Consider the following 25571-nt stretch of genomic DNA (forward strand, 5'->3'; position numbering starts at 1 on the left):
TAAACCATATTCGATGATCTATATATTCTTCACAGCTTTAACATGGTTTTCATCGTTGTAAATTGATATTTAGTTTTATCGTATTTTTCGTCAAATTGAAATGAATTCTTCTATTCATTTAGGGCTTTGACTATCTTTACAAGGATAAATTTTTAAAATAAAGTATACTCCTCAAGTTCAGCAAATATATAGTCTATAATCCGCGATCCGAAGATTATCATATAATCTTTCCAAAAATAAGGACATAATGTACAGTTCATAAAAGAACGATTTATCGCCTGAAGTCTGTTATTTTGTTATTTAGCTTCAATGTAGACGAATTTGATCTGAAATCCACTTGTGTTATACTAGTGAGACTCGATCAAGGTCTTTTAATGTACTGATTCAAAACTTCACCATAACAGTTTATCGGAAAACGTTGGAAGAATTAGTTTGTCGCTCTATAACATCACAGCGACTGGCTGTTAAATAAATTGCTCAAATTAGTTTATTTTTTGTAAAGATTTTGGTGTTTACCAAATTAAAATGGGTTCCTTCGTTTTGGATGATTTTTGTGAATCTCCACTTTGGGTATGTTTTTATTTTTATTTTTTGTCAACAGTTACAATAAATCGCTAAGCTTCAGGCCTACCGAACTAAGCGCAGCTTCTAGTATGGTTGTACTAATAATAATAATACAGTGGTATAGCACTCTCGACTATATCAATGATTTTGAGCCCAGAGGAATACATTTATAATAAATATATCATAAGTTTATAAGATATGTTCCATAAGTGTGTCACTCGTTACTGAGAGCTTGTCATGAAGTGACGTAGGTGAAGCGTCATAGATTCTCGTAAAGCGACGCCTAATGAGGCCCTGTCAAAGGCTTAGTACAGACTAAAGGGGAGGATGGACTGCAAAACCGAGTGTAGTCAATTCTCACGTCGTTCTTGAACTAGCTCTCATTAAGCCTCTAACATTACGAAGTATGGGTAGTGACATACTTATGGAACATATCTTATAAACTTATGATATATCAAAATAGTATCGAAAGCCACTTAAAACATGTTAAGTTAAATGTGTCACTAATGTTACCTACTGCTATCATGACAGAAGTCACAAATACTTAGGCCTAATGATATAATCAGTTCTTATCTCTATAATTCTTATTAGTTGTATTACTTTACCAAGGCAATAATTATATTAAATGATAGCGTTTGCGTTTTCTTATGAAGTATTTTATTATTTATTATGTTATTATTATTAATAGGACCTAAATTTAACATGGTACACGGATGATCCAGACTTCACTCCTTGTTTTCAAAAGACCATTCTGGTCTGGGTGCCATGCGCGATACTCTGGTTCTTCCTCCCTTTAGAAATAAGGCTGATTGCGAAGTCGGAGTGGCGAGGTGTCCGTTGTTCTCATCTTTCCGTTACGAAAAGTGTAAGTCCTTATTGAGAGGTGATCATCTTTGTACGACAGGAAAATCCGCTTTTCGACACTGATCATTCCTCATCTTAGGAAATTATTTTAAAACCAAATGTCCAAAAAGTCCCTATAACTTAAACACTAGTTTTGCTTTGTGTTTTCAGCTCTCTGTTTTGTTACTGGCCGCAATTAGCGTCTTGAAATTTGTCAAACAAATAAACTCCGGCGATTTTCAAGTCGTTGACAATTTGGCGGTCGTCCTTCAATTTGGAACTTACGTAAGACAATTTAAGTAAGACCATAACATTTTGATGAAATAATTTGAACTCGTGTGTTTCAGATTTTGGCGTTATTCCTCATAATTTACGGCAGAAGGGGTGGCACGGTGTTGTCCGGAATCCTGACAATATTTTGGTTCCTTTTAACATTAGCGCAAACCATCACGCTGAGATCCACCATCATGAAATACTATTTACAAGTAAGCCCAGGTTTCTTTTACATTTTAAAATTATATTACCTACAGCAAAATTAAAACGTGTAATTTTTCAGAACGACAAAGATGACTATTTCGGGCTGGTAATTGAATCGGTAATTTACCCTTTAGTTGTAATTACCCTCGTATTACACACACTGAGTGACACCTCTCCACACTACGAAAAACATACTTGCGCAATCGAAGTCAAAATGGTAACAATTCATTCATTTTGTTGAGCTCGGCATTATCTATCCATTATCCACAATTTGGTGGATAACCGATTATTTATAAACAATGTTGTGGATTATGATTACGATTTAACTTGTAAGTTCTGTGGATAATTTTCGAGTATGGATTATGAAATAACGTGGATAATGGATAGATAATGCCGAGCTCGAATTATAAGTTCGCACCATAAGAATATATTATTTTCTTATGTTCGCACTGGTTACTAGAAGCTCTAGCCTTTTCACTAGTAGTTCTGGATTTAGTGCATAAGGTTTTAGTTTCATACTTATGCCACATATAAACTTATTTTTTTCTCTATTAAAAATCCTTAACAAAAAGCTAATTATTTTCAAACATTAAGAAATCAACGGAAGATGATTCATCGTTTTGTTCACGCATGGTTCATTCATGGCTTACCTGGTAAAATTTTTCTTGTTCTTGAATTCTTACATATTACCCATTTCCCCTTAATTGAAGAAGTAATAGTATTTTAATTCTAGCTTCCAAGTTTTCTTTTAATGTTTTAACGTTTTGTAGCGTCCTGTGGAAAGGTTGGAAGAAAAGCCTGGAGCCATCAGATGTGTACGACTTGAATGACGCGGAGCGAGCGTTGACTGTCTCGCGCCTTTTCGAAAAATACTGGATATCCCAAGATGAGACCAGAAATGATAAATTTGATGAAATGGAAATGAAAAGATTTTCGAAAGAAAGAAAGAAAACCAAATATCAAAGAGAGTCAATCACTTGGCCCTTGTTGAGGACAATCGGATCTTGCCTGATTGCTGGAATGGTGCTACAAGTTCTGTGCGACGTAGTGTCTATCGGTCCAGCCCTTTTGACAGGGTAAACAGTTTCACTTTTTCAGCCACATAAGAAACGTCATAGCACCATAAGTGATTAATTATGGGTAATCAGGAATATGAGATTAAATTGAAACAAAAGGAACGGGACCGTGAAATTAGGTCCTTTGTTAATGTGAGTTGGTTATTTGTTCATACTGAAGCGTAGAGAAAGGTTCAATCACATTAGCAATAACATTTCTTTCTGTGAGTCAGCTGTCTCAATGTTTTCATTCCTCTGAATATTCTTTAAGACAAGTTCTAAAGAGGTTGAAACGATGCAACCAATTTAGTAAAGTTTGGAACCGAGTTAACCAGTTTATTCACTTACGTTTTCAGTTCCATTATTGACTACTCGACGAGTGAAGATCCTTTTTGGAAGGGGATTTTCTACTCTTGCCTTTACGGTTTGGCCTGTCTCGCGCAATCTTTGTTGCAAGAAGGCAGCGCTGTTTTTCACACCAAACTAGGACTGAGGCTCAGATCCGCCACCATGCACGTTCTGTACAAAAAAGTATGTTAGGCTAATCTTGATAGTGGGACACTAGTTCATTATTGAGATTCGTCGAAGCAGACATTTCGCTTGACGAGCTGCGATCGCCGTGACCTGACAATGGGGGAAATACTAAACACGATGTACGTGGACACGAACAGATTCCAAATTCTGTCGCCACAACTGGGCCTCATGTGGTCGATTCCAGTACAATTAGCCCTGTGCTTCGCATTCATGTATCAGGAACTGGGCTATTCAGCCTTTGCTGGCATCGTACCTATTGTCTTTCTTCTTCCACTGAACTATCTCAGCACCAAGAGAAGCAAAACATTGCAGGTAAATGTTATTCAACTGAAACATCACTGGACCGTAATCGGAAGTTCGGAAACACACGCATAAATTACATCAATCTGTTGTATAAGCCTTTTCAAAAAAATAGAATTCCAGGAAATATGTTGCCCCGGGGGGTAGCAAAGATGGAAGGCATTCTTCCCCCTCGTATCTGCGCACGTTTCTCTAGTGGAAGTAATTAATAAAATCGCCTATTATATTCAGAGCTAGAAAATCACGAAGATTCTTCAAGATATTTGTGATACGAGTACTCGAAAAACATTGTCTGTTCCAGATGGTTCTCATATTACCTACAGTTTAGTGAAAGAAAACTATGTTAGTAGTGCCAGCGAGGAATAGAAAAGGAGTCGTATTGTGGGTTGAACTTGCATGCTACACCGCAAGCATAAACTGGGAGAAATGGGGTTGGCGGGAGGTTAATTTGGTTCCTTCATGTCACGTGGCTTACTACTACAATATTTTGGTTACTACTTTGCACTCTTTCTCCAACACAAAATGTGCTAATTTCAAAATAAATCTTTTCCTGAGTGCGCAACTAAAGCCAACGGACTGTTTTTTACTTTTTGTGCGCCATCTGGAGACAAAAAGTTATGCATTTATACCGAAGATTTACTACCCCCCACTTTTACCCCTTTTTTAGTGCCTTTCCCCCCTATATTACCCCCTTTTTCCCCCCATTATAGCCTTAACCCTGCCCTATCCCCGCCCATTTTCGCGTGCAATCCCCGCCCATTTTCGCGTTAATTTATTTAAATTTATTCATATAATGCTCTAAAACGCGAACAGATGGACCTAGGGTAGCTAAACTTTATATGATTTTATTTCGAAAATTTCCAAGTCCCCGATGGGACTCGAACGTACCAACGTTAACGCTACGGTTCGGAAACCCGGCACGCTAGGTCTGCGCCACCGAATACTTGTATAGCCCATTGCTTTCATAAGATAAAAGCTGGGATAGACTAATCCATCGCGAGTCTAGGCGCGTTTCGCGCTAAGTGAGAGAAAATAAATAATCGCCCACTACCACGTTAATATGACGTTAAGTCGGCCTCAAAGCTTATGGCGTTTTCCTTTGGGCAGATTTTTTACTGCCGGAGGCGCTCGAAAAACCTTTGCGTATTCCAATGGTTTAAGCTCAGTAGTGATGAGACGCTGTGCATGCTCCATTGGTAAAATTAGCCTTGAACTCCCAGCGCCATGCCAGCACTACTGGCTTGCCAACACGGCAATAATAATTCGAAACATGGCGTCATCGGAATAAGTCTTTATTGAAAGAGTAATGAAAGTTTCTCCTCATGCTCTCTCAACACAGAAAACTCTAGATTAATCCTTAAAAATGTCTAGAATTGTTTTTGTAAAGTAAATGCTCTCTTAGACTGTTATTTATAGTTGAAATGTTTCTTATTTGTTTTGTTGCAACAAATACACGGGAAAACTTAATGTAGAGAGTTTTTTAATTATAAGCACTTAAAACGTGCTGTAAACATTCACACTTTCGGCCTAAAAGGCCAGGGAAAACCTGGAAAAGTCAGGGAATTTGGTTCTGAAAATTCCGTGGCAACCCTGAAGGAGCTACCATTACGTAGGGCCTAAATTCATGCACCTAGATTAAAGTTTACGCAGATGTGAGAAGTGATAATAGGATAATATAGTTAAAACAATACCCGAGTCAAAATATTCAATAATTTGTTGAGAAGTCCTATTTATTTCGATACCTCGCATAACAGCTGTCTCGTTTTCTCGCTTTCCCGCCCAATAAGTAGTGGTAGCTACCGCCCTCTTACCGCTAAATTGATAAATTTACTAATGGCGCGAAATTTGAGTCTTTTTTGGGTCAATGATGTATTTTAAAGTTAATATTATCCGAACGTAGATTCCTTACACCACTTTTACTTTTTATTTTATAGTAAAATAGCTTAAAAAGGATTCTAATTAACCTTGAAACATTTGCAATTTTTACTTGGTTTTTTCCAACTCTATTTATAAAATCGAATTCCGAATCGAAACCACAGATATTAATATCAATTTTCTAGCGAAAAACGTGATCTATCTAACGATTAAAGGTTTGTTATCGTGGGATTATTGTAACTCTTGCTAAAGCTTATTCCCCGATGGTATTGTATTAAGCAACACCTAAAATTGGCATCAACTTAAGTTGATTAGTCCGAGCTAGGAGGATATAGGGGTGAAGGAGTCTTTGACTGCCCGATTTCCCATTGAAACGCGCTTACAGATTATCGGCCGTGGTTTCCCCCCCGTTCTCTCTCGTTCTGGGAGATTCATAGCCGCGCAACTAGTTCCGCGCACATCGTCATCGGGCGTCGTCTTTTCTTTTGATTTCATTTTTGGTAAAGGCTGCATTTTTTAGTGCTTTAACGGAACATTTATCATTATTTCATTTTTTAATAATTGTAAATTATTTGTTCTTTGAAAAAACTGTTGTAGAGGGTAGGCTTTTTTACTCTATCCCTAAACCAAAAACTTAAGTAAAAATGTGTTTAAGATGGATTAAAGCCTGTGGGAGAGTAGAGTTAACACCCGATAACATTAAAAAATATCATTCTTTCCCCAAATCTCTTACTTTTTACAACGCCGCCTACATATAGGCGTTGTTGCTTCTAAGGCCCAAGCTAGCATGAAAAACCCGCTCTTTTTTGAATTGGGATTTGCGTGGTCACGTGATGCGCGTAACCAAGATCACTAGGTGCGCGTGAACGTATCTCCCATGGGAGAGGCCGAAACCTGAGCTCTAAGAACGGGCAGTCAAAGACTCCTTCACCCCTATATCCTCCTAGGTCCGAGTTGGTGTGTATATAGGTTCGTATCTTTCATCCACGAATTCCTACAATATTTGGACCATTTTTATCGTAATTCTCGATATTCAATCTACAAGTAGAGCCCTTTTAAAAGGAATTTAAGCCGCCCAAAAATTAGCTGCAAAATTTTAAAGAAAAAATAGAATCGTTCACATTTACCGTACCAACCCTAGTTTAATAAATATTATTCTGTAATTTAATTAAGATAAAGTTCTGTAGGTTAAGTTTAAAATGAACCTAATGAGTAAGTTACTGTAGTTTATTACTAGATTTATTTTATTCATAATAGGAATGCTATTTTATAAACAATAAAAAAAAACCCGAAATTCTAAATTAGCTGGGGTCATCTTATAATGAATATAGTAATAGAGTTGTATCGGTAGAGAGGGGAGTAGACGGTGTATCCCTCCCTCTAGGCGCGCTTTTGTAAGAGGGGATACTGTACGCGCCAGGTAGGGGATGACAATGATCTTAGAGATAGAAGGGTATGACGTTTGCATACGTAGAACTGACATTACTCTATACTAATTCTTGTCAATAGACGTCGCACAAAAAGTATATGGCCGGAGCCATCTTGTTCAGTACATAAGATCTAATGCCGCTTGCCACGTGATAAGCTATTACCAAGTTTTACAAAACTACCTTCTCTCCTGTCAGTCTAATAAAATTAATAAGAGCGAACTTTTCCTCTCCTTTTCCTGGACCGGGAGCGTTAGCGCGCTTTCATGCTAGTATCTATAATTACAAAGAGCAGATAGTACGCAGCAAGGTTTCTTGTAATTACTTAGGTTCTTCGAACTCGCGTAATTTAGCTCAAATTAACTTAACTACAATAACACCAGAGGCGGTGTTTCTGTAATTGGTTTGTTTAATTATCTCTTCTACTAGATTGAGCTGATGAAGCTGAAGGACAAGAGAATAAAAATGATGAGCGAAATATTGAACGGAATCCGCGTCTTGAAGTTGTACGCCTGGGAGAGATCATTCCACAGAATCGTGCTTGAAATCAGGAAGAAAGAAATTGCACTCATGAAGAGACAAGGCCTCTTCCAAGCAATAAACTTACTTATAAGTAATCTCATACCGGTTTTGGTACGAACGTAAAAAAATTACATGAAGTGGAATATTATTATGATAAAGAGGGGAAACGTAGAGATGTAGAGATTTCAGCTCCGTATTAGTTTGTTCGCCAAGCGTTCTCACTCGACGAAAAAGGCAGATGGAACTGAAATCTCTATGCTTTCACCAGGCCCAAGAAGGCCACATTTCAGCGGTGAAATAATAACCTTGGTTGAAGTTGGTTTACTGTTGTTTTCATCTATTAATTAATTTACTTTACTTTCTCTTCCGCCTCCATATTGATTTGAAGTTCCTACAGATATTGTTTCCAAATTTTCAGATTACTTACCCATGTTTCGCCATGTACGTATTAATTGACGACGATAACGTTCTCACCTCGAGGAAAGCCTTCGTCTCCTTTCAGTTGGTGCGATTATTAACGACGTCAGTGTTTGCGTTACCGGATTTAATAAATACCCTCGTTTTGGTAAGAATGGGGTCAGGGAGTTTCAAAAGATAAATCTAGAATATGCTTCTTATACTAAATATATTCACTGTTTTCCGATAATCAAAGATTTGACGTTTTCTGAATTTTTTAAAACATAAATAGTCTGTAATGAAGTCGGTGGACCGTTGGATTTTTTTTGAAAAAGTCGTTATTGTCGTCACCCCCCCCCCCCGGGGGTAAGCAAAACGATAGTCCTTCCTTCCTGGGAAAATAATGTGGAAACAGTTTCGTATTATTGTGTTATTCAGCCTTATCCAGCAGGTGATACAAATGCAGCGGTAGTTTCCGACTCACGTTAGTGAATGGGAACTGGAGAAACGCTGGAGCGAAGCGGGTCACAACCAATCACAAGAGAGATTAACCGGATGTGTGGAATCACTTTACAACCACGAAATAATTCCACTTTGACGCGTTTTACATAAATTGATGGCGTCAATTGGGGGGGGGGGTGACTTTTTCAAAAAAAAAAAAGAAATTAAACAGTCCGCCGTAACTATTGTGTAAACAATAACTTCTATTTAAAGGGTATGAGAAGCTTCGTTTGAAAAACCTCTGATTTATAAAGCAAAAGATAGAATTAATTACTGTGAATTCAAAAATATCAAGCTTTTAATTCTCCGATTTCTAGTTATTTGGCAATATGCATTTGAAAATGCTTCATATGAAATTATTTAAAATCCACTTTTTAAAGTTTTTAAGAAAGGCTACAACGTTTTCTTGTTTTTGACGTCACACTCGCGAGATGGTGCCACTCTCAAAGCATGGATGGATGGACAGAGCTCGAGACGCGTATAGTAGGTTTCCCGCGCTTTTTTCCTCAACGTCATAGTGATGTCATAAACCAACCGAACAAGCTGACAAGACAAAAGATTTATATATCGAAACTGAGTTTTCGTGATTTTCCAATGGATTTTATAAATAGAAACTTTGGTTCAATTATATTAAAAACTTTATATTTTAAAAGTAGAGACTTGAAAGTGTAATATAATACCACTTTCGAAACGAAATTGTAAATTCCCATACCCTTTAAAAACCAACTAAAATATTTAAAGAAGTGATTATTAGATTTAAAACATCTTATGTCGTTTTCCATAGGCTGCTAGCTATCTGCCATCATGAAACAATATTAAATTAGACATAGATACATTTAATGCAATTTTAAATGGAATTTCGTTCTCAATCGAAAATGCATTCTCCACTGAAAATGCCAATGTAATTACTTATTAGACTGGTTTTTTTTTCACTGGCTATTTGCCCTAAATACAAGAAATCGCAGGTATAGTATGCCTATATGGGAGAAGTATTATTTTTAGAAAAAGAATAGTAGAGAATTGTCACGTTGGCCTTCCCTTTTGTTAAAACACCTCAAAATGACTCAAATGCAAGTAATTCTTTACAGACACACGTCTCGGTAAGAAGAATTGCAAACTTCTTGAGTCGTGGGGAAACCGAGCGGTACGTGGAGCAGATGTCTTGCGACGAAAAATATGGTATGTCAGTTAAACAGGGACTTGAAAAACAGGAGATGAGTCGCTTCTTATTTCCGGTACACACGCAGATGAATTTAAACTCTAAATTAAGTACCATAAACATGTAGAAGCCAGAATTTTAGCGCGGTGAAAGAGACAATTGAGGGAACTTCTTCAGAACTTAATGCACCAATCCGGGCCATTGGTATAAACAGGAAATGTCCTCCTATAATAATCAGATTTATTCCCATAGTAACCTTAACCCACGGGTAAAAATGAATAATAATGCACGATAATCAATTTTAGAAGGAACCGCGTAATTACTCAACTCTCTCCTCTAAAATAAGTCAATCAACATGTCGTTGTCAAAGACGATTTAGAGACCTATTAGATTGTTCACAGTTATTTTTCAACTCACAATTGTTCAATTTTGACCAATGTTAACAATAATTTATTTCTATGAAAATTTCAGCTATTGAGATTGAGAACGGAACCTTTCATTGGAACCTGGAAGACGAAGCAGCGGCGTCTCTTCGGGACATCAATTTGAAAGTGACCCGCGGCTCTTTGGTAGCCGTGGTGGGTCCGGTGGGTTGCGGCAAGTCTTCCCTCTTGTCCACTCTTGTTTCCGAGATACAGAAGGTCGAGGGGCAGGTGAAAGTGGCCGGAAGAGTGGGATACGTCACTCAACAACCTTGGATCCAGAACGCCTCACTCCGACAGAATATACTCTTCGTTGACGACATGGACCGGGAAAGATACAACAACGTCATACGCGCATGCGCCCTACAACCAGACCTCGACCAGCTTCCTGCTGACGACGAAACGGAGATCGGAGAAAGAGTATGTATAATCTTCTTTAAGCGTCCATCATTAGGGCTTTGATGGAACCTCTCCAGACCCTTACCTTTACGTTTGTGCCAAAGTGAAATCGGTCACCAAAAATAAAAGAGAGATTTTTATTTCCCAAATGGCACTGCCAAGCCACGAACAGCGTATGTGAGAGTGGCCTGACTCTCATGGGTGGAATTTTTAGTTTAGGGTCACTCTTTTTTCCTCCCGCTCTCTCAAACGTGTGCTTTTTACATGCCTCGTCTCGTGCGGTACATTGCCACCCCTTACGCTACTGTTGTTTTAACGAGAAGTGTCAAGTTCACGCTCACTCAGGGTTGGCAAAAATCCGGATTTTTCTTGAAAAAGCCACTGGTATGGTTTTTTGCTGGTTTAAACCGGATTTTATTGGATTTATCTGGCTTTTTTTAAACTACTCTCTAGTGCTTAATTTTAGCACTTCTTTTTTACATTTAGTGCGCTAGATGTCTTCTGCTAGGCCGAATCATTTATATTGTACATAAAAGTTGATAAAACTATAGAAATTTCCCTTAGAGATGAATAGGGACCTTGATTTAATCGGGATTTTTCAGTCCAACCCGACCCATATCGGGTCGGAAAATCCTAGGTCGGGTTGGGTGAGAAAATTACTTAAAATTTTTTGCTGGTCGGGTCGGGTAGGGTTATCATACAGTCTACCCGGGTAGACATTTTTATTATCTTCAATAGGGCAGATTTGGGCCCGGGTAGGCTTTTTTGTGATCTTCAATAGGGCAGGGTCGGGCCCTGGTAGGCTTTTTTGTGATCTTCAATAGGGCAGGGTCGGGCCCGGGTAGGCTTTTTTGTGATCTTCAATAGGGCAGGGTCGGGCCCGGGTAGGCTTTTTTGTGATCTTCAATAGGGCAGGGTCGGGCCCGGGTAGGCTTTTTTGTGATCTTCAATAGGGCAGGGTCTGATAAAGATTTTTCTAAACGCGCGGTCCGACCCAACAATTTAGCGTTGCGAAAAATTCAACTCAGTCTCACGAGTTTCGGGTGGGGCAGTGGGAGGAGGGCGCGTCAAACTAACCCACAATGTATGAGAATCGACCATTTCGATGAAATAAAGAGGTAAAGACATGTGGGTCAAACGTTTCCTTCCATCTCACTTTATGGTGCTTGCGCTGTACTCTATTATTATATTTTTTGAAAAATCCACTGGATTTTTCATCGCGGTTTAAACCGGTTTAATCCAGGTGCAGGGGCGGACTGGCCACGGGGGCTGGTGGGCAATATCCCACGGGGCCGGAGGCAAAATAAGGGTTTGGGGCCGGTCAGTCAATTAAAATTAAATTGTCAATTTAAATTAAATTGTTAATTACTGTCAATTTAAATTGTTAATTACTGTCAATTTAAATTGTTAATTACTGTCAATTTAAATTGTTAGTTACTGTCAATTTAAATTGTTAGTTACTGTCAATTTAAATTGTTAATTACTGTCAATTTAAATTGTTAATTACTGTCAATTTAAATTGTTAATTACTGTCAATTTAAATTGTTAATTACTGTCAATTTAAATTGTTAATTACTGTCAATTTAAATTGTTAATTACTGTCAATTTAAATTGTTAATTACTGTCAATTTAAATTGTTAATTACTGTCAATTTAAATTGTTAATTACTGTCAATTTAAATTGTTAATTACTGTCAATTTAAATTGTTAATTACTGTCAATTTAAATTGTTAATTACTGTCAATTTAAATTGTTAATTACTGTCAATTTAAATTGTTAATTACTGTCAATTTAAATTGTTAATTACTGTCAATTTAAATTGTTAATTACTGTCAATTTAAATTGTTAATTACTGTCAATTTAAATTGTTAATTACTGTCAATTTAAATTGTTAATTACTGTCAATTTAAATTGTTAATTACTGTCAATTTAAATTGTTAATTACTGTCAATTTAAATGGTTAATTACTGTCAATTTAAAATGTAAACTACTGTCAATTTAAATTGTTAATTACTGTCAATTTAAATTGTTAATTACTGTCAATTTAAATTGTAAATTACTGTCAATTTAAATTGTAAATTACTGTCAATTTAAATTGTTAATTACTGTCAATTTAAATTGCTAATTAGTCACATTTAAATGTTATTTAGTCACATTTAAATGTTATTTAGTCACATTTATATTGATAATTAGTCACATTTAAATTGTTATTTAGTCACATTTAAATTGATAATTAGTCACATTTAAATTGTTAATTAGTCACAAATGTTTAGCCGTTTTACAGGATTTTATGGTTAATTCACCTCATAATGTAAAAGTAAAACGTGGCTTTAGAACGGTTTTGGTCCTTTTGGGAAATTTTAGGGGCCGCGACCCTTCAATGCCCACCTCATGAAAACGCCGCCAGTCCGCCCCTGTCCAGGTGGATAAAACCGGACTGGATACCAGCACGGAGCTTCTATTAACAGGGAGAGGAAACTTCCTTCCCCTCAAGTACTGTAAAGGCCCGTAGGAAACGTAGACACTATTTGTCCATAAAAAGGGGCACATTTTTAATCCCCCCCTCGGTTTTCACTGGTAAAAAATTGGAGCCTATGTAAACAACAAAGATGGCCGCCTTCACTCGTTCGTCGAAAGACATAATCCTCGGACTTTTTAATGTTTAATTGCTATAATAATTGGTACAATTTTAAAAATTAAAATGGATTGCGATTACAATCAGTTAGTTTGTAAAAAGGGGAAGAGGAAGAAATGTGTTTACGGAAGCTGTAGAAGCGATTCACGATATAAATCGTCCTTTTATGGCCAGGAATTAAAGTTTATAGTCCGTACCTTTTTAGTCTTAGCAGGGAGAGAGGCTTTTGTCTCCATTTGTATAGTCACAAAACCTTTATTTTCAACATAATCACGGAGCTTAATATAATCTGGATTTGTTCAGAGCACAACGGAGCTACACGACCACGTTCAACGTCTTCAAACTTTCAACGGCGGTCGCGTAAGCCTTGTCTACAAGCAGGCGTCGCGTTCCTCCAACTTCCTTACGACAAGAAAATGACGTCAGACTTTGTTTACTTCGGCTCCGGGTGCACGCGAGGAATGAAAACGGTGCGCAGAACCGAGGTACGCTAAGAGCGAGGGGGAAGAGACCGAGTTTCCTCTCCCTGTAATAGAAGCTCCGTGATACCAGCGTGCCAACCCTGCGCTCACTCACTTAACAGAGGGCAGTGAATGCTATCCAAAACATGCCAAATGAACGCCTTCTATGTAAGGTCTGTTTCCCGGGAAGCAAGGGAAATGGACTGAAAAACATAATGCGCTGTACTCGAAAAACCTGGCGTAGCGACGTGTCAATCATAGTTCCATAGATGCCTGCTTTCGTTAGTAACGCGTTCATTTACTAATTTTACATGATAGGGCATCAACTTGAGTGGTGGTCAGAAGCAAAGGGTCAACGTGGCCAGAGCAATTTATCGCAATGACGATGTTTATCTCTTTGATGACCCGTTGGGGGCGGTTGACTCGCACGTGGCCAAACATCTCTTCAACGAAGTCATCGGACCAAAAGGATTTCTTCGAAAGAAAGTAATTGTCACTACTCTTATATTTTCTACGAAAGCGCTTAGCATCCATTAATCTAAATGAAGTTTCGCAGATTAAAGCATTAGTAAACAGATTGTTTGAGAAAAGCTAGTACGCGTATTTTAAATATTATAAAACTCTGACCATCAGTAATTTAATTATACTGAACAGAAAACGAAATAAAAAGTTCCCAACATTTTGCTGCTTAAATACATGGTTTTTTATGGGTAGACGTGCATGATTGAAGTCAACGCTAATAACACTAGGAGAAAACTCCTACTTCTTTGTCATTTTATTAGTAATTTAGCGGCGGAATTCGTAATTACTATAATACTGTCAGAAAGATAATTGTAGGAAATCTACTAATAAGACCCTAAGCTAGACCAGGGAGTAGACCCTGCTAAAACGTTATACAAGAGACAGGAATTTGAACTTTGCCAGCTATATTTTTTAATAAATTTTAAATACTTGTTTCTGACGTCGAATTCCTTGAAAAATGTCACTTCAGGGAAAACATTTTATAGGGAATTTGTTAAAGGGAATGAGAAGCTTCGTTTGAAAAACCTCTGATTTATATAACAAAAGATAGAATTAATTTCTGTGAAATTTTAATTCTCCGATTTCTGGTTATTTGGCAATATGCATTTGAAATCCACTTTTTATGAAAGGCTAAAACCAGGAGTTCATAATAGCCCGAAGTACGAAACTGGTTAAAAAGCCCGTAACAACTAAGTTTCGCCGTAAAGCTCAGCGGATTCATACACCGCTTAACTCCCAAAGAAATAGTTACCCCATTTTTAGCGCCCGCGCGCATTAACTTACACACTTCCGGGTTAGCACTATTTTTATCTTGTGATTTTGAGAGCGAAAATGGTTCACGTCTGCTTATGTCGGGACGGTGTAAATTAAGCCTTGGCTAAGAAGTTGGCTTTTAGTCGGGGTTTCTAGTTTTCTACAAAACATTTAAACGATCGTCAATGATGTTTCGTTGTGATATGTGTGAGTGAGAATTCCGTGGTTAAATTAAAACGGTTTGGACAAATTTATTCCCAGTATCTTTAACATAAGAATTGCAACGTGTTTCTACGTCCACCATATCGCCATTTTTCTTTTCGACGGAGGTCCCACCCAACGGAAGTTTTGGAACGAAAACCAAGGAGCATAAATACCACTACGATATACTGTAAGGTTGTATGTCCACAAACAGGCTAATCCATTCTATGCGCAACGACAGAATCTTGTTGTTCGCGATTTTTACCATTAGCTCTATGGCCAGTTTCATACTTCCCCCCCGAAGGGGGGTTATTATGAACTCCTGCTAAAACGTTTCCCGTAGGCCGACGTCACAGATATATTTTTCACGTGAGATGGTGCCACTCAGACTGGCGAAGAGCTCGAGAGTGGTATAGGAATCCCGTGCTTTTTTTCTTCACGTCATAGTGATGTCATCAAACGGGCGAACAAGCTCGACAAGACAAAATTATTGATATATCGAAACTGAGTTCAATTATATTAAAAACTTGATATTTTGAAAGTAGAGACTTGAAAACATAATACCACTTTTGTGCTAAAATATGATTTGAAATTTTAAATTCGTATTCTCTTTAACCAAGTCAAAAATATTTAGTGACACTTTAAAAGATAGTAGTTGAATATGGCGGCTTGGAAAGTAATTCGTGTCTTTACATTGAAAAAAGCTGCAGCTCATGTAGACATATTAAGTATCGTAGATTTTGATTTAAATCCGTGCAACTTCAGTAATAGCGGCTCTAAATGCCATGAAAATATATTGACACTGTAAGGGACTATAGCTATCGCAAACAAACCCTTTTCAGTCGCTCGCTTTTGAAAACTGCTTCTGTTTGGTAGTTCATCGCTCGCTCGAGAAATAGCAATTCAATCTCTTACAGACGAGAGTTTTGGTGACGCACAACTTAAGCTTCATCCGAGAAGTCGACGAGATCTTCTTCATGAACAACGGACGAATCATCGAGAGGGGAACCTATGAAGAAATCATGAGTCGTCAGGGGATGGCCAGAGATTATTTCAGACAACACACGAGTGTCATGAGCGACGAAAATAAAGAAGAATCGTCGTGAGTAAAATTTGTATATCTATGCTTTCTGGGGCTAGTGTGAAGTAGAAAAGCAAAAATACTGTGAGTGAATTTCTTTGTGGACAACCGTCATGTGGCATGTGCTGTTTGTAGAGATTGCCCTTATTTTAAAATGATTCTATCAACTTTTAAAAGGTTTGATAATTTATGAATTTTGGTAACACAATTTTTGTAGTACGTTAAATATCAAAGTTGAGCGATCTCATCTTGCATGCGAAGGAAAAGTCTCGGATGGCGGTGAAGCAAAAATCATAACTAAAGAGACGCTAAAAGAAGGAAACGTATGTGTTCTCTAATATAAGTGGGAAGTTTGAATTCTATTTGGCTTCTTGAGAGCTAAAACTCTCTACACACATTTAGGACTGTTCACGAGCTCGAGCCAGCTCGGGCTCGTGACGAGCGAGCCGAGTTCGAGCCGAGCCGAGCCGCCACTTTTGCGGCTCGATTAATTAACGAGCGAGCTTTTTTATGGTCGAGCCGAGCCGAGCCGATAGGCATCGAGCCGAGCCGACTCGCGAGCCGGCTCGCGAGCTTAGTCATTGATATAGTGCTTTCCTTTTAGTCTTTATTCTCTCCACCAATAGCGTTCCGTTGTATCTTTACATGAAATAAAGCGTGGGAAAAATCTCTCGTCTCTAACCTTGAGCATATTTTAAAGAGCGGGTTTTACTGAACCACTACATTCCTAAACATGGGATGGCATTTATAGTCATTCTCAAGTTTGACGTTAGTAGTAGCAATTTTTTTTAATCATGTATATGTTAATCGAGCCAGCTCGGCTCGGCTCGATCATTTTCGAGCCGAGCCGAGCTAGAGCCGAGCCAAGACCCAGCTCGGCTCGAGTCGAGCCGAGCCGCCGTTTTTTTGACTCGAGCCGAGCCGAGCTTTTAAAAAGCTCGCTCAGCTCGGCTCGTGAACAGTCCTACACACATTTTTCCTCGTGTTAATGTTGTTGCGCATTTGCAGATATCCGTATCACAATACAAACAATATTTTAAAGCCTACGGTATAATATGGTGTGCTATCGTCACAGTGATGACCACCTGTTTTGTAGTCATTACTTTCGCGTCGATGTACTGGCTGTCTCTGTGGTGCGCGGACTCCAAGGAAGATTTTCAGGCGAACCCCGTCTTGAAGGCAACCCGTATAGCGGTCTTATTCGCTTTTGGTCTAAGCCAAAGTATTCTAATATTTCTAAAAGTTACCATCAACGTCTTTCGCTGTCTACGATCGGCAAACTGTCTACATGGAAAAATGCTCCACGGCGTATCTCGCTCTCCCATGTCCTTCTTCGACACGACTCCCATTGGAAGGATACTCAATCGTTTCTCCCAAGACATCGACGCCCTCGACCAGCAATTACCTACTGTGTTATATTTCACCATTAGAGGATTGATATGTTTAGTGGTTTTCCCGTTAGGAATTGCTGCGTTTTTACCATTATTCATTATTCCTTGCATTGTGGTTGTCGTTGCATACATTGTACTTCAGGTAGGAACTCGATTTCAGTCTCCTGTCATAATTAATTATTCAGTCTCCTGTCATAAGTAATTATTCAGTCTCCTGTCATAAGTAATTATTCAGTCTCCTGTCATAAGTAATTATTCAGTCTCCTGTCATAAGTAATTATTCAGTCTCCTGTCATAAGTAATTATTCAGTCTCCTGTCATAAGTAATTATTCAGTCTCCTGTCATAAGTAATAATTCAGTCTCCTGTCATAAGTAATTATTCAGTCTCCTGTCATAAGTAATTATTCAGTCTCCTTTTCAATTCTTAAATGTCGTGGTTAAACAAGGAATTAGCATTGAGGGAGGGAAGCCGCTTTAGATCGTAAATAATCTTGGAGTCGGTTGCATTTACACTGTAAAAAATGAGCGTGCTTTTGGCATTCAAAAATGGTAGCGACCGTTCAATTTTGAACAAGCCTCTATTGACGCATCCAGATTTAACCAGAGATAATCAATTTTGAACGAGGAGTGTTTTACGCGTTCAAAACTAACCATTAGCATTCGTTTTTGAACAAACTACCGTCATATTGATTAGAAATTAACTATAGCATTCATTTTTGAATAACTTATGTATTACCATTCAAAAATTAATCTTTATCCCATTCAATTTTGAATAACCACCTTGCGCTAATGAAGCGTTCAGTTATGGTAGTTATGGCGTTCTATAGGTTATATAAGTATTAAAAGAAGAGCGTTTTAGACGTTCAAATAACAAATTTTTGCGCATTCAGACGAGGATGTTTATGGCGTTCCAACGAGATTGTTTTTGACGCTCAAATGAGAGCGTTATGGGCGTTCAAACGAGTGTGATATAGGCGTTCAAACGAGAGCGTTATGGGCGTTCAAACGAGTGTGATATAGGCGTTCAAACGAGAGCGTTATGGGCGTTCAAACGAGTGTGATATAGGCGTTCAAACGAGAGCGTTATGGGCGTTCACACGAGAGTGTTTTTGGGGTTTAAACGAGTGTTTTTGGCTTGAAAACAACACTATAAGAAAAACAGCGTTCATTGGGTATTCAAAATTAGGATTGTTCACGAGCTCGAGCCAGCTCGGGCTCGTGACGAGCGAGCCGAGTTCGAGCCGAGCCGCCACTTTGGCGGCTCGTTTAATTAACGAGCGAGCTTTTTTATGGTCGAGCCGAGCCGAGCCGACAGGCATCGAGCCACTACGACTCGCGAGCCGGCTCGCGAGCTTAGTCACTGATATAGTGCTTTCCTTTTAGTCTTTATTCTCTCCACCAATAGCTTTCCGATGTATTTTTACACGAAATATAGCGTGGAAAAAATCTCTCGTCTCTAACCTCGAGCATATTTTAAAGAGCGGGTTTTACTGAACCTCTACATTCCTAAACATGAGATGGCATTTATAGTCGTTCTCAAGTTTGACGTTGGTAGTAGCAATTTTTTTAAAAATGTATATATTAATCGAGCCAGCTTGGCTCGGCTCGATCATTTTCGAGCCGAGCCGAGCTAGAGCCGAGCCAAGACCCAGCTCGACTCGAGTCGAGCCGAGCCGCCGGTTTTTTGACTCAAGCCGAGCCGAGCCGCCGGTTTTTTGACTCAAGCCGAGCCGAACTTTTAAAAAGCTTGCTCAGCTCGGCTCGTGAACAGTCCTATTCAAAAGTGAGCGCAGTTGTTCATTATTGAACAGTTTGGAATGTCAGGCGTTCAGTCAGGAAAAGTGTGCAGTATCATCCAAGATCTTGGGTATCAAAACAAAACTTTCAATAATAATCCAATAATATCTCAACAATTTACTGTGACTTGCTTATTTACCCTGAATTAAATATATATTTGTCTGTATAAACATCATTATATAATAATATCAAAGTAAAGGTTACGGATTATGGTGTATTTCACCAATCCCTTATATTTACATAGGCCTTCAAATCGGTTGATAACGTAAAACATACTCCTTTATAATTGAGGGGAACTTGATAATGGACACGTCCCTTAAAAGTGGAGTCTCTCTTCATAAAATTGAATTATTATTCAACACAACGATTAATGTATATGTGTTTCAAGTCCACCCGCCCTGAGAAGATGTACTAGGTTTAAACACATTAGATTTCTTCCTTATAAGTGCCTACATTTAATATAGTTTGGCCTACCACAAGGAATTCAATAATGAAATTTGAAATCGAACTTCTCTATTCAAAATTGAACGCTACAACTGTTAAGTTTCGATGCTTCATCAAACGCTTGTCCACCATGTATTGTTAAATGGTGAACTGCTCAATTTTGAACGTAAGCAATTGAATATGAATGCTCGATGAAACTCTCCGATGTTGCTCAATAATGATTGCAAAAACATACATTATTAAACGTTTAATTTTCAATTTAAATTTGAACGGTTTCGTGCTTAAATTTACACGATATACTAACCTTTTACGCACCGTTCAAATTTGAATGCGTGAGCGTTTAATTTTGAACAATAGTGATCTGTTCAAATTTGAACGCAAAGAAACTATTCAAATTTGAACGTTAAAGCGTACCACCACAGTGTTGGGGCTATGCACGTCTAAGCATTCAAAGATGAATCTCACTTTTTTACAGTGTAAGAGCTTCGAGCACTTCAATTGAGAATATAGAAAAATAGAAAACATACAAATAAACATTTATCATAGTCAATATTATTATCGACATTTCCCAAACATAACAGTAATTTTAAAAGATTTTTTTAAAGTTAAATTAAGCGTTTAAAAGTCCTTAAAGCGAAGGGAAAGAGGCCCTGGCGCCACGACTGTATTAACTGGGACTTCTTCACCAACAACTTTTCCCCGCGAAATTAAAAGAACTACAAACCTTTGAAATATTGAATCTCTTGAAGTGTTTTGGCACGAGTATAATTTATTACAAACATTCTACCAGCTTGCGCGTCACACCCTCAGCGTGTACGCACCCACTCGTGGGAGGTTTGCTTCTAAAAAGGACGATTTATTCCATATCTTTTGCAGCGATTCTTGATGTCGAGCAATCGTCAATTCAAGCGGATAGCTAGCTTGAGAAATTCGTTCTTGTTTTCGCACGTGGGAGGATCAGTTGCAGGCAGCACTGTCATCAAGGCGTGTGACGCCGGACACAACTTCGAAGGACACTTCCTGAAACTGATCGACGAATGCACTGCCGCTAACTATACAATGAACATGGCTCAAAGGTAATTTTGTAATTGCGTCACTAAAGCCTGTATTCAATGGCTATTTTTGTTTTGGAGCCACACACTGTAAAAAAGTGAGATTCATCTTTGAATGCTTAGACGTGCATAGCCCCAACACTGTGGTGGTACGCTTTAACGTTCAAATTTGAATAGTTTCTTTGCGTTCAAATTTGAACAGATCACTATTGTTCAAAATTAAACGCTCACGCATTCAAATTTGAACGGTGCGTAAAAGGTTAGTATATCGTGTAAATTTAAGCACGAAACCGTTCAAATTTAAATTGAAAATTAAACGTTTAATAATGTATGTTTTTGCAATCATTATTGAGCAACATCGGAGAGTTTCATCGAGCATTCATATTCAATTGCTTACGTTCAAAATTGAGCAGTTCACCATTTAACAATACATGGTGGACAAGCGTTTGATGAAGCATCGAAACTTAACAGTTGTAGCGTTCAATTTTGAATAGAGAAGTTCGATTTCAAATTTCATTATTGAATTCCTTGTGGTAGGCCAAACTATATTAAATGTAGGCACTTATAAGGAAGAAATCTAATGTGTTTAAACCTAGTACATCTTCTCAGGGCGGGTGGACTTGAAACACATATACATTAATCGTTGTGTTGAATAATAATTCAATTTTATGAAGAGAGACTCCACTTTTAAGGGACGTGTCCATTATCAAGTTCCCCTCAATTATAAAGGAGTATGTTTTACGTTATCAACCGATTTGAAGGCCTATGTAAATATAAGGGATTGGTGAAATACACCATAATCCGTAACCTTTACTTTGATATTATTATATAATGATGTTTATACAGACAAATATATATTTAATTCAGGGTAAATAAGCAAGTCACAGTAAATTGTTGAGATATTATTGGATTATTATTGAAAGTTTTGTTTTGATACCCAAGATCTTGGATGATACTGCACACTTTTCCTGACTGAACGCCTGACATTCCAAACTGTTCAATAATGAACAACTGCGCTCACTTTTGAATAGGACTGTTCACGAGCCGAGCTGAGCAAGCTTTTTAAAAGTTCGGCTCGGCTTGAGTCAAAAAACCGGCGGCTCGGCTCGGCTTGAGTCAAAAAACCGGCGGCTCGGCTCGACTCGAGTCGAGCTGGGTCTTGGCTCGGCTCTAGCTCGGCTCGGCTCGAAAATGATCGAGCCGAGCCAAGCTGGCTCGATTAATATATACATTTTTAAAAAAATTGCTACTACCAACGTCAAACTTGAGAACGACTATAAATGCCATCTCATGTTTAGGAATGTAGAGGTTCAGTAAAACCCGCTCTTTAAAATATGCTCGAGGTTAGAGACGAGAGATTTTTTCCACGCTATATTTCGTGTAAAAATACATCGGAAAGCTATTGGTGGAGAGAATAAAGACTAAAAGGAAAGCACTATATCAGTGACTAAGCTCGCGAGCCGGCTCGCGAGTCGTAGTGGCTCGATGCCTGTCGGCTCGGCTCGGCTCGACCATAAAAAAGCTCGCTCGTTAATTAAACGAGCCGCCAAAGTGGCGGCTCGGCTCGAACTCGGCTCGCTCGTCACGAGCCCGAGCTGGCTCGAGCTCGTGAACAATCCTAATTTTGAATACCCAATGAACGCTGTTTTTCTTATAGTGTTGTTTTCAAGCCAAAAACACTCGTTTAAACCCCAAAAACACTCTCGTGTGAACGCCCATAACGCTCTCGTTTGAACGCCTATATCACACTCGTTTGAACGCCCATAACGCTCTCGTTTGAACGCCTATATCACACTCGTTTGAACGCCCATAACGCTCTCGTTTGAACGCCTATATCACACTCGTTTGAACGCCCATAACGCTCTCATTTGAGCGTCAAAAACAATCTCGTTGGAACGCCATAAACATCCTCGTCTGAATGCGCAAAAATTTGTTATTTGAACGTCTAAAACGCTCTTCTTTTAATACTTATATAACCTATAGAACGCCATAACTACCATAACTGAACGCTTCATTAGCGCAAGGTGGTTATTCAAAATTGAATGGGATAAAGATTAATTTTTGAATGGTAATACATAAGTTATTCAAAAATGAATGCTATAGTTAATTTCTAATCAATATGACGGTAGTTTGTTCAAAAACGAATGCTAATGGTTAGTTTTGAACGCGTAAAACACTCCTCGTTCAAAATTGATTATCTCTGGTTAAATCTGGATGCGTCAATAGAGGCTTGTTCAAAATTGAACGGTCGCTACCATTTTTGAATGCCAAAAGCACGCTCATTTTTTACAGTGCAGCCTTTTCTACACTTAATTTTTACCTGTGGATTGAAACCGCTCTCTGGATTAATCGAGCATTCCAAGTCGATACTCGTTTCTCCAATTCAATAAAAAGCAATTTCTTTCCAGATGGCTGACAGTTCGCTACAATATCTTGGGCAGTTGCTTGATGTTTTGCAGCGCAATTTTCATAGTTTTGAGCAAAGAGACTCTGTCAGCTAGTTTTGTAGGATTGATCTTGGCGAATGCCGATCGGGTAAGCGCTACCAATAGAAACGAAGCTAATAAACCAAAATCTTTCCCACACTTAAAGCAAATCGCGGGTCCAGTGGATCCCCTACAAGTTGAATTCGCGAAGAAAACTCCAGTTTTTGCTAGGCGAAGACAGGAGGCATTTGTAGGCGGTATTTATAAGTGCACTTATAAATCCTGCCTACTAGCCTTCGCCAAGGTTAACCGGAGTTCAAGAGGAAAGTCACCTTGTGGGGAATCCACTGGACCCGCGCTTTGCTTTAAGCTAAAATCCCTGCTTGGTTTTCGTTTCACTCTTGACACTAGAGTGATATTGAAACGTCGCTATATTGGGCGAAATTAGAGCTCGGCATTTTCGATCAATTATCCACAAATTGGTGGATAACCGATTATTTATAAACAAATTTGTGGATTATAATACGATTTAACATGTAAGTTCCGCGGATAATTTTCGGGTATGGATAAAGATAAAATAAAGTGGATAATTGATCGAAAATGCCGAGCTCTAGACGAAATAAATAGTAACTGAATTAACATGGAATATCTAGAGATGGAATTGTATGCAGGGGCGAAAACGAAGGCAAATATCACTGTAATCGGGTTAAGTGACGACGTAGTTTTAGACCTACTCATTCATGTATGTTTCTTTTTTCTTATTCTTATTTAAATTTTATATTTTGAAATCACAGCTCCTGCAACTTCTGAAACTCTTTGTCGCTAGTGCTACGAGTTTGGAATCAAATGTCGTCTCCATAGAAAGAGTCGACGATACTGTCGTTTGGAGTCGGAGGCCGAGTGGGATGAAGGTGAATGTCAACCCCCAACTGACTGGCCTCAACGTGGGCAAATCATATTCCAGGACTACAGCACCAGATACCGAGAAGGATTGGATTTGGTCTTGAAGGACATAGAAATCAGGATCGAAGCTGGAGAGAAGGTGGGCGTTGTGGGGCGGACAGGCGCGGGAAAGTCATCGCTGACGCTGGCACTCTTCCGTCTCATCGAGGGGGTGCGTGGTCAGATCGTCATAGACGGAGTGGAAGTGGAGAGACTGGGCTTGTCCGATTTGCGTTCGAGACTGACCATCATCCCCCAAGAGCCTGTCCTCTTCTCAGGCACGCTCAGACTCAACTTGGATCCCTTCGATCAACATGACGACCAGCGACTATGGGCAGCCCTAGAACACTCGCATCTGAAATCCTTCGTGGCGTCACTCGAGCAGGGACTGGATCATCCTGTGGCCGAAGGAGGTAACAACCTGAGCGTTGGTCAGCGTCAGTTGGTCTGTTTGGCTCGTGCCTTGTTGAGGAACACCAAGATCCTGATCTTGGACGAAGCGACGGCCTCGGTTGACATGGACACCGACGATCTCATTCAAGAGACCGTTAGAAAGGAATTCGCCAACTCTACCATCATCACAATCGCGCACAGAATAAACACCATCTTGGACTACGACAAGTTAGTTTACCTACCTATTAAATCGGCTTAAAATGATCGAGTAATTTGAAATCTCTTAACTCTTCATAGGGTGATGGTTCTCGATCAGGGCCGAATTACGGAATTTGACTCTCCACATGTCCTCTTGAAGAATGAACATTCCATGTTCTACGATTTGGCTAAAGATGCCAAAATAATCTAGATCACCTTTAAATTAAGGAGCTTTTCCTTGCGTTTAATGTTATGTACAGTTCGTTGAGAGTCTAACGAACAACCTTTACCATTTATTATATTACTAATAGGGCAATGTCACTTAGTGTTGTTTACTTAGTATAAATCGGAGCCTTCGAAATGATGTAGGCCCGTGCGTATCGGTTTTTATGTGGGGACATATCCAGTTTCATAGAGGAAATATTTTCACCCTATACGTGTACTAGGTGGCACTTTTATTACGGTTGTGACAGGGGTCTTCCATAAATTTTCGTTCATATTTTAGGGGCCAGTTATATACATTTTATGAAAGAGAAAGGTTTCACCCTTAAATTAACGTTTTTTTTTGTTGAATCTTTTGGTTAGGTTGTGTGGACAACAAAATTAATTATGAGAATTTAACATTGTTGTCTTTTAGTAAAAAAAAACTTCTTGACGTTGCTAAATCACAGTTTTATAATAGTTTGAGAGAATTTTTTTACCCGTTCATAACCTTTCATTTTTTTAACCTTAGATTTTTATCCTTTACTTCTTTGGCATGATTGTTAAATAAAGGTCTTCCGAAATTTTCTAAAAGGTTTT

The 25571-nt window shown here is 38.6% G+C and overlaps 1 protein-coding gene across 1 annotated transcript; it reads left to right on the plus strand.

Annotated features, from left to right (window-relative positions):
• Positions 1–218: 218 nt before the first annotated feature.
• On the plus strand, positions 219–24376 carry LOC149708952 (ATP-binding cassette sub-family C member 1-like). The gene is made up of 20 exons (XM_089864403.1): positions 219–570; positions 1253–1429; positions 1579–1692; positions 1755–1892; positions 1964–2101; positions 2479–2537; positions 2655–2960; positions 3296–3470; positions 3531–3785; positions 7505–7708; positions 8016–8162; positions 9583–9673; positions 10125–10495; positions 13888–14055; positions 15963–16147; positions 16344–16449; positions 17135–17659; positions 20636–20835; positions 23220–23346; positions 24032–24376. Exons 1-20 carry the CDS (start codon positions 526–528, stop codon positions 24242–24244), a joined length of 3744 nt encoding a protein of 1247 aa, XP_089720529.1. The 5' UTR covers positions 219–525; the 3' UTR covers positions 24245–24376.
• The last annotated feature ends 1195 nt before the right edge of the window (positions 24377–25571 follow it).

The sequence above is a fragment of the Phalangium opilio genome, unplaced genomic scaffold (assembly GCF_054372755.1).
Source record: "Phalangium opilio isolate 3A_F unplaced genomic scaffold, DU_Popi_V2 ptg000013l_1, whole genome shotgun sequence".
In the NCBI taxonomy this organism is placed as follows: Eukaryota; Metazoa; Arthropoda; class Arachnida; order Opiliones; family Phalangiidae; genus Phalangium; species Phalangium opilio.

Coding starts and splice junctions, on each gene's coding strand:
- LOC149708952 (XM_089864403.1), top strand. CDS start 526: ATGGGTTCCTTCGTTTTGGATGATTTTTGTGAATCTCCACTTTGG. Junction 1,430..1,578: donor ATCTTTCCGTTACGAAAAGT/GTAAGTCCTTAT, acceptor TTGTGTTTTCAG/CTCTCTGTTTTGTTACTGGC. Junction 3,786..7,504: donor AGAGAAGCAAAACATTGCAG/GTAAATGTTATT, acceptor CTCTTCTACTAG/ATTGAGCTGATGAAGCTGAA.